Consider the following 10,612-nt stretch of genomic DNA (forward strand, 5'->3'; position numbering starts at 1 on the left):
ATTGACAAGGGTAAAGGTATATCTGCTTGTCATGAACCTGTTAACACTGTAACTGGACGACTATTAGACCAAACACATGTTTTGCAGTCAATCGATGACTCTTAGCAGCATATTCAGATGAAGAAAGACAAATTATATACAGTTGAAAGCAAAAATACTGGCCCTTCTGTGATATTTGTTACTCTTAAAAAAAAAATTCCCAAGTGCTATTAAACAATATTTCTCCAAGGTTGTTGTTCTAATAACTAATTTCTTTGTCTTTGCCATGATGACACAACATTTATTAATTATTTTGCAAGATATTAGTATTAAGTGCTCGTTGCAGGATACATAATGTCAGCTTGCACTAGGGATGCCACGATCTCAAATATAATATTGAACCGTACAGTACGACCTCCAAGGTTCAATATGCGCTTGTGAATTGCGGTTTTGCGTTTAAATAATTTATGTGCGTTTTATATCTCCCCGAATTGACTGTGTGTGCCTGTAAGTACATGAGCTGAGATGAGGAAACTCCTCCCAGCGAGTAAATATCCAATCACTGTGCTCTAAAGTTAGGGGGTGCTTGACCATCATGCCACACTTTAACATTGCCAGCGGCGATGAAGTGAGGCAACAGTACGAGAAAGCGCCGGCCTCTTTCAAATCTGCGATGTGAGGACATTTCGGTTTTGCCGGTAAGTATAATGCCAATAAAAGAAAAAACGACAAACAAAAAATAACTGTTCAAGCATTGTTTTACACATATAACCATGACTGCACATCTGCAGCGCATCACCCAGCAATATCACTGTCTGAAGGCAGAATAGCAGAGAAGGCAATAAAGTCCTCCAAATAGCAACAATCCCTCGCTGAATCTTTCCAACAAACATACTCAACTGGTTCTGAGAGACACATAAAATAACAAAGGCAGTGCGGCTGTTTATTGATAAAGATTTGCAGCCGTTTTATGTTATGGGAGATGCGGGCTTTTGTCATCTTATAAAAGCACTCGATCTGCGTTACAGACTACAGTCTCGCAATTTTTCCAGCACCAAGATAATTAAGATGGTTTATTTATGTTTACTTAAGTACAAATATGTTTATTCGAAATGGCCAATTCATCTGTATTAACTTTACTTGTGTGTTTATTTTCAAAGTGTTGGATTTTATATGCTCCCTAGTTTGTACATGGGGGCTACCAGCAGCTGTGAGATTTCAGTGTTAATTTTTTTTTTAGGAACTAGTGTACTTTTCCTTGGCTTTAAGCAATAAATTTTATTGCAATAAATCATTTTTGTTTTTTTCTCCTTATCCTCTTACTTTTCCTATTGCCTATAAAATTTTTTAAAAAAGCACACGTGTCAAGCCATGAAAACCGAACCGAAAACCGTGTTAAAAAAACGTGGTATGTATTAAACCGTGGGCTAACTGTATTGTTCCATCCCTAGCGTGCAGACTGTTTTCTCCTTTCTCATTGGTCAAAACGGTTGGTTTCACATCAAATGCAGAAGATGCAAATAAGGCTAATTGATATATGACTATCGCGAATGATCCCATTGTGATATCGATGCTGAAACAATAAATTGTGCAGCCCTAACCCACATATAAAATATACTGTTGTAATTTATAGTAAATACTATAATGTTTATTTTTATCATGCTTACACTGACACCTCTAATAGAAATTGACTGAGCTAAAATGTTGCTGACATTGGTTATCGTATATGGGTGTGTGTATGTGTGTGTGTGTGTGTGTGTGTGTGTGTGTGTGTGTGTATATGTATGTATATATATATATATATATATATATATATATATATATATATATATATATATATATACACACACACACACACACACGTATGTATATATATATATATATATATATATATATATATATATATATATATATATATATATATATATATATATATATATATATATTTATCCCTTTAAAAGCATATAAAATGGCATTATCTTTCTGCTTGCTTCCTAAAAGCAGGCACTCAATTATAATGTAATGGCCGCTGTGAAACAGGAAATGGTTATGAAGGGGACTTCCTGACGTGTAAATATCTTTGTATTTGTGTGCATTCGCAGGTGTGATCGAAGCAGATCTTAAGATGCTGCTGTCTTTGGGGATGCTGATGCTGTCCGCCACACAGATTTACACCATCTTCACGGTTCAGATCTTTGCCTTTCTCAATCTTCTGCCCGTGGAGGCCGATATATCAGCTGTAAGTCCCTGAAGACGTGACTGTATATTGATGTGCAGCATTTAAAACACTTGCTTGGACCGTAAATGTAGGGTTGTGGTTGTTTTTCAGTACTCCTTTGACAACAAGACGGAGAACTTTGATGACTTGCCGGCTCGGTTTGGCTATAGGCTGCCCAGCGAAGGACTGAAGGTGAGTTGATTGACTTATATTACTAAAACCTAATGGCAGATTGGAAACAAATGATCATAATTGGTAGCATAATGTATCACAGTTTAAAGGATCTCCAGTTGTGGTAGGAGCACTTTTAGCTTAGCTTAGCATAAATCATTGAATCGGATTAGACCATTAGCATCTCACTAAAATATGATTAAAGAGTTTAGATGTTTCTATTTAGAGCTTCACTCTTTTGTAGTTACATTGTGTACTTAGACACACGAAAAACTGCTATTGTCACAGCAGATATGGGAACTAACTATTAGAACTAATTTATGGCATAATAAGAAACAACATACTTTTCTGCCACACCATTCCGGCTGATAATACACAGCATCTAAGAATAGTCTCCAACTAGCTAACAAAGCTGCCTAATATAAAAATAGAATTTTTTTCTTTTTACATGTTTTTGAGTGGGATGCTAATGGTCTAATCCGATTTAATGATGTATGCTAAGCTAAGCTAAAAGTGCTCCCACTAGAATAGATTCAAAAATGCTAAAACCCAACTCTTCAACTCTAGGGCAGTTGTAAAATTATTCTATTCACATCCACTCCATAAAGGGATTTAAGGAGCAGTTCACAGCCATCAGAACAAAATGCAGGATATACAGATTAAAAATGTAGTCAGCACCACCCTGAAGAAGCGTACAGTCTGTTTAAATGGATCTTTTGTTAGTTTAACATGTATATTGTGAAATTTGCTTTGTTTGTTCGTAATGAGGCAATAACTTTTAACAGATTCAAGAATCTGCGTATTTTGTGAAACGATGATGTCATCAGCTTAAATCTTGACTCACTGTTGCATCGTGTACACTCACCGGCCACTTTATTAGGTACACCTATCCAACTGCTCGTTAACGCAAATTTCTAATCAGCCAAGCACCTGGCAGCAACTCAATGCATTTATGCATGTAGACATGGTCAAGACGATCTGCTGCAGTTCAAACCGAGCACCAGAATGAATGAAGAAAGGCATTTAAGTGACTTTGAATGTGCCGTGGTTGTTGGTGCCAGACGGGCTGGTCTGGGTATTTCAGAAACTGCTGATCAACTGTGTTTGTCACACACAACCATCTCTAGGGTTTACAGAAAATGGTCAGACAAAGAGGAAATATCCAGTGAACGGCAGGTCTGTGTGTGCAAATGCCTTGCTGATGCCAGAGGAGGAGCAAGAGGAGAATGGCCAGTCTGGTTCCAGCTGATAGAAAGGCATCAGTAACTCAAATAAGCACTCATTACAACCGAGGTCTGCAGAAGAGCATCTCTGAACGTCCAACCTTGAGGCGGATGGGCTACAGCAGCAGAAGACCACACCGGGTGCCACTGCAGACTCACCAAAACTGGACAATAGACGATTAAAGAAATGTTGCCTGGTCTGATGAGTCTCCATTTCAACAACATGAAAGCATGGATCCATCCTGCCTTTTATCAACAGTTCAGGCTGGTGTTGGTGGTTTAATGGTGTGGGGGATATTTTCTTGGCACACTTCGGGCCCATTATTACCAATTGAGCGTCGTGTCAACGCCACAGCCTACTGTACCTTTTTTATTGCTGCTGACCATGTCCATCCCTTTATGACCACAGTATACCCATCTTCTGATGGCTACTTCCAGCAGGATAACACGCCATGTCATAAAGCGTGAATCATCTCAGACTGGTTTCTTGAACATGACAATGAGTTCACTGCACTCAAATGGCCTCCACAGTCGCAAGAACTCAATCCAATAGAGCACCTTTGGGATGTGGTGGAACAATATGGAGCAAAATCTCTGAGTAATATATTTCCAGTACCTTGTTGAATCTACGCCATGAATGATTAAAGCAGTTCTGAAGGCAAAAGGGGGTCCAACCCGGTACTAGTAGGGTGTACCTAATAAAGTGGCCGGTGAGTATGTAACCGCAAGAAAAACAACAACAGCCTACTGAGGTTAACAACTGTACTCAAAACCATTCGCCATGTTCATCTTGGGTTGGTTTGTATGTAATACGATAATTACATCACCTTATGCTGGTCTGCCATGTTTACTGCAACGGTTTTAGTCTGTATCAGTGTTTTTGTGTGTGCGCAGCTATTTTTTAGATAAAGCAACAACAACAACAGCAGAAAAGATTGCATAGGGAAAGCTTTAGCTTTGTGTCTATGTAACCTTAGTCCTCATCAAACACAAGAACGTTTGTTATAACATGTGCGACAGCAAATATACTGGAGTTTATTATTGAAAGCAGTGAGTTTGTGACCAAAGTGTGCGTTTCCGGCTTTATTTGGGCTTTCTTTTTACCTGCTGACAATGAAAAAGCACTTACATGCTGGAGAAAGATCTGACAGAGCATATTTACGGAGAGTAATGTGCAAGACACATTTGAACCGGACTGAAAAGTCAGAAGGAATCTGGTGAAATGAATTTCCAGGAGGACAAGCGTCTGCCGATGCCTATTTTTATCTTTTATTGCAGCCGAAGCTAAATGGGTCCTATTATGCCATTTCTTTTATAAGATGTGATATAACTCTCAGATGCCTCCTAGCATGTGTCTCTGTGAATTATAAAATAACAAAATATCTTGTGGATTATTGATAATTTGGTGTTTTAGATGTCTAATTTAAAGGTTAAGACCTGCTTGTGATTTCTATATCAATGCTAATAACGTCAAACCAAGAATGATTACTGTAGCATTAGCTCTATTAGCACACTAGCGGATGATAATGTTCTGATTATTATTAGGGCGAGCTGCAGGTATGTTGTTTGCTTCACATCGGTGGGCAAATGTTTTTAATGTGCAATAGTTGGGATTGTACTACGGTGCTGTTGAATACTAGATTCTGATTGGCTGATGAACAATTTTAGCTGCGCACTTTATTGTTCAAGCTATTTCACAGCTACAGCAGTCGAAAATCACATCAAAACACAACTGAAGGCGCTAGATGTGGTGTTTAGGAAACTATCGCTACACACAGGAGCAGTTTGAGGATAAAAACCTGACAAATGTCTAAAATACAACATCTGAACAGTAGATTTAGCTGTGGGAATTGTAGTATAGGCAGAACAAAAGACTATGGTCCATAGATATATGCTATTCATTGTATTTTTTTTATATATAATTATTTTTTCGGGGGTTTTTCACCTTTAATGCATAAGACAGTAGAGATTATTGACAGGAAAGCATGGGGAGCAGAGAGAGGGGAAGGATTGGCATTGGACCGCGAGGCGGTAATCAAACTCGGGTCGCCGTGAGAACTGGAGGGCATGTGTCGACGCACTAACCACTACACCACTGGGCTCTGATGACCGTCTGTTGAGCAAATGCGAATATTAGATTCTTGTGGTTACATACACTCACCGGCCACTTTATTAGGTACAACTTACTAGTACCAGGTCAGACCCCCTTTTGCCTTCAGGACTGCCTTAATTCTACGTGGCAAAGATTCAACAAGGTACTAAAAATATTCCTCAGAGACTTTGCTCCATATTGACATGACAGCATCACACAGTTGCTGCAGATTTGTCGGCTGCACATCCATGATGTCAATCTTATGTTCCACCACATCCCAAAGGTGCTCTATTGGATTGGGATCTGGTGACTGTGTAGGCCATTTGAGTGCAGTGAACTCATTTTCATGTTCGAGAAACCAGTCTGAGATGATTGGCGCTTTATGACATGGCTGGAAGTAGCCATGGAGATACTGTGATTATAAAGGGATAGCAATTTGACCAAAGTTATACAGTTTAAAAGCTAAAGAAATACCAAGGAAATGTGTGTAAACTTTTGACTGTCTAGAAATAATAAAAAAATCTCTGAAAATAAAATTCTCTCATTACTCTCACATTTAGCAAATGTAAATCGTTTAGGTCAGGGATGTCAAACTCAATTCCTGGAGGGCCGAAGCCCTGCACAGTTTAGTTCCAACCCTGCTCCAACACACTTACCTGTAGGTTTCAAACAAGCCTAAAGGACTCAATTAGTTTGATCAGGTGTGTTTAATTAGGGTTGGAACTAAACTGTGCAGAGCTGCGGCCCTTTTGGAACTGAGTTTGACACTTGTGGTTTAGGTAATCATAACGGACCTAAGATAGTAAACATTTATTATGATTTAACAACAGACACAAAAATGGTTATGTTCCTTTTTTTTAGAGTGTATGTAAACTTCTGGTTTCCACTGTAAATCCACTAGTCTTGTTTTTTTATTTTGCCCAATTTGCTTCTCACTCATTTTAGGAAGAGGGCAACATGGAGATGGCTGTCTGTCCATATGTTGCAATATAACACAATTAAAATCCCCACCCAACAAAAGGATTCCTTGGCTCTGTTGTAGTATAGTTTTAAAAATGTGTTTGATCCAATTTGGATCGTCTTCATTTGAGGCATAGACATTCATAAGTGAAATATCCAAACCATCAATTTTATCATTTACTAGAATATATCTACCTCCGGTGTCTGTATGAACAGTAGTAGACGTGAAGCATAGAATGACCTCTGTGGATTAAGACGCAGACTCTTCTTTCAGCCCAGTTTGGTGTTAATTTCGTGTTTCTGTTTATCTGAACCTCACCAAACCTCGTGATGCGTCGGTGAAAACTGTCAAAATCACATTACTTCACATCTGTGTCACTTCTCCTTTTCTCTCCGATCAGCTTTTTAAAAGCCGTCCACCAGCTTTTCTTTTTTTTTTTATTTCATGTTTATTGTGAACAATCAATTGAGTACAATCATACAGCATTTCAAGGTGCATTGGTATCTCAATATGTGACCCTAAGTGGTATAAAGATTACGTACATTATTGTCAGGTGTACTCACTACACGGTAGTACTCAAATTTTGTGAATTTTAAAATAAAAAGCAGCATAAAGAGAAGAAAAAAAATTTAATAAAATAATGTAAATAAATAAAAAATAATAATAAATAAATAAAATATAATAATTAAAAATAAATAGAAATTAAAGCACTATTTACATCCAGGGTAAGAACGCTTGCCATAATATAATTCCTTCCAGAACAATCTCAACTGACCATCTTCATTATACACATGGGGATGTCACACATTACAATATGAGTAAGTATAACCATATACATGTGCATACATTAGCATATATTTATCTATCAGATCATAATCTTCTATTCATTTATAGGAACAAAGTCGGGTCTTCTAACTAAAATCGTCCAGCAGCTTTTCATCTCTTTCTCTAAAGCCACAGAGTTCACCTTTGTCCTGCTCAGCTGGACTTCACGTAATAAACCTCTGGCCATTCATCCTGCTCAATATCGCGTTGATCTTGATTTAATCCGGCTGAAATCCTGCTTAATCTGCTCTCCGTTTGGGAACGTGTTGTCGATCTAATCTAACCACCAACTACTAAAATCATCTCCAACCTGCAGCAAACCTGCTGTCTAGTTGACATAGTTTTAATAGTTTTATTCACTTTTAATGTTATTCTAGCATTTTATATACTATTAAAGTCATAATTATTTGCCCTCCTGTATATTTTGTTTCTAAATTTCTGTTTAACAGACATTTTTTCAGCACATTTCTAGTTTTAATAACTCATTTGTAATAACTGATTTATTTATCTTTGCCATGATGACAGTAAATAATATTTGACTAGATATGCTTCAAGACGCTAGTATTCAGCTTAAAGTGACATTTAATAGTTTAACTACTTTAATTAGAGTAAAGTAAACTGTGGTCAGGGCTGGGCGATATGGCAAAAAAAAAAATCTTAAGTTTTTTATAAAGTTTGACCGATGTGATTTTATAAAGTTTTACAATTTGATTTAGTTTTTTTTTTTTTATTGTGTAACTAGTCAACTTAAAACATTACAACAACATGACTGAAGTAACATTCTCTTTATGAGTAACTTGAAAATCCATCTGGTTAAGGAACATTGTATTTTTAATGGCCATGCATAAATTGGTCAACAAGGTGTAAATAAATGTAAAACAAATTCACGAGTTAAATATCATTGCAGAAGATTTAAAATATATATATATACTTGTGTAAATATTGCAGTTGCAGGAATACAGAGGTATTTTTTGCAAGTTTTGCTGAGCCTAGGAAAGATTGGCTGTCAGCTTGGCTTTGACTTTGTCTTCTGATTGAATGACAGGTTGTAAAGCTGCTGCCTTTTTCTCAAAAAGATACAGTGGAAGGAAAGGAATGAACATGGAAACTGTAAAGCTTTTCTTATCTGAACATGCAGCTCAACTCCTTGTTCAAGCTCTTGTTCTCTCCAAACTGGATTACTGCAACTCTCTGCTAGCCGGGCTCCCAGCTAACTCTATCAAACCTCTTCAGCTGCTCCAGAACGCAGCAGCATGAGTGGTCTTTAATGAACCTAAAAGAGCACATGTCACTCCGCTGCTCATCCGTTTGCACTGGCTGCCAGTTGCTGCACGCATCAAATTCAAAGCTCTGATGTTTGGTTACAAAGCGACTTCTGGCTCTGCTCCTTCTTATCTGCTCTCACTTCTGCAGATCTATGTGCGCTCCAGAAACTTGCGTTCTGTGAATGAACGTCGCCTCGTGGTTCCATCCCAAAGAGGGAAGAAATCACTTTCCCGAACGCTCGCGTTCAATCTGCCCAGTTGGTGGAATGAACTCCCTAACTGCATCAGAACGGCAGAGTCACTCGCTGTCTTCAAGAAACGACTAAAAACTCAACTATTTAGTCTCCACTTCACTTCCTAATCTGCATTTGCCTCTCTGGATATACCACTAACTGTACTCAAAAAAAAAAAGTACTAATACTTTCCTTCTTAGACTTTACAGACCTGAAACTTGCCTACAGCACTTATTCATTGTTGCTCTTATAGTTGTGTAAATTGCTTCCTTCTCCTCATTTGTTAGTGGCTTTGGATAAAAGTGTCTGCTAAATCAGGGGTTCCCAAACTTTTCAGCCCGCGACCCTCAAAATGAGAATGCCAGTTACTCGTGACCCCCAATATTCTCTGAGGTGGTGGTTATAAATACAGAAACCTTGTATGCAATGACGCACACACACCAATAGACCCAAGTCTATTCTTTGTTTTTTTTTTATGTATGTCAGTGCTGTAAATGGGCTAGAAAGTTTAACCTGGTGTTACAAAATCTGCTGCATCTGACAGTATTGCTGTGTCTTTAGTATATTGTAATTACCCGAGAAGTCGCAATCCAATAGAACTAATAACTATAAGCTACTATAGTAACTATATAGTTTATAGCAACTATAAACGACTATTTTTTCTCATCAGTAGGTTATTGATAAAATACAGTAAGTCTTAAGGTTTAATAAAAATTTATTGATTTTTTGAAAATCACCAGGCGACCCCCCTTCATTGTCCCGCGACCCCTCGGGGGGTCCCGACCCCCACTTTGAGAACCTCTGTGCTAAATGACTAAATGTAAATGTAAAGCCTAATTCAACCCAATGCGTGAAGTTGTGCACGTATAGCAGGAGCAAATAAAAGTACCAGATATGTGTCTAATATAAAATAATATATTTATTTCGATCGATCATTTGATGCGCTTTGCATCACTCTCTGTATTATGCTGCCTGACTGGGTTTCAACTAGGTCCGCTAAATGACGTCATGGGGCGGGACCAGTGGGTACTTATCACTGCTACAGCTGTTCACCTCTCCTTGTGATCAAACCAAACTTAAGATCAGCGATTTTAAGTAAGATAGGTGCAGTTTTTCACATGGCAGGTTTTTCACGTCCTTCATACATGTTAAGAGATCGAGTTTATCGACTTGATAAGGGAATATGTCTTGACAATCCACACAGACGTGACTTAGTAAAGCGTGAAGTCATGTAGAATCTACTTGTTGCATTCGTCTGAATGTAAATCCCCTCGTCAGGCAGTGCTGGAGTAGCGTGAGAGAGTGGACCAAAGCGCGTTTGATGCAAGTGTATTAACAAAAGAAAAATACACAACTGAAGACACTTAAATGCTTGTATTTGCACCAGCTCTGCGATGCATGCCCACAACTTCATGCATTGGGTTAAATTAGGCTGTCCAGTCTCTGTGTTCAGTCCATCACTACCATGATTGAAACCCAGACAGGCAGTCAGGCAGAGTTAAGCAGGTCGCTTCTAGTGTGCGACCTGCTTACTACAGAGAGTAAACCAAAGCGCATTAGTGCCATTATAATGTATCTAATATTTTTATTTAAAAGAAAAATTGCGATACCTCGATTTAATATAAAATTAAAACGTCTTAAAACG

General features: G+C 38.1%; 1 protein-coding gene across 1 annotated transcript in view; it reads left to right on the top strand.

The window, feature by feature from the left end:
• The window catches only part of rnf13 (ring finger protein 13), a gene marked incomplete at its 3' end in the record, with an annotated part of 46,980 nt that overhangs the window by 4,451 nt on the left and 31,917 nt on the right, over positions 1–10,612 (top strand). The window contains 2 exon segments of the mRNA NM_201044.1: positions 2,082–2,218; positions 2,309–2,389. Coding sequence (NP_957338.1) covers positions 2,105–2,218; positions 2,309–2,389 — 195 coding nt within the window. The 5' untranslated portion in view covers positions 2,082–2,104.

This window comes from Danio rerio, chromosome 22 (genome assembly GCF_049306965.1).
Source record: "Danio rerio strain Tuebingen ecotype United States chromosome 22, GRCz12tu, whole genome shotgun sequence".
Classification (NCBI taxonomy): Eukaryota; Metazoa; Chordata; class Actinopteri; order Cypriniformes; family Danionidae; genus Danio; species Danio rerio.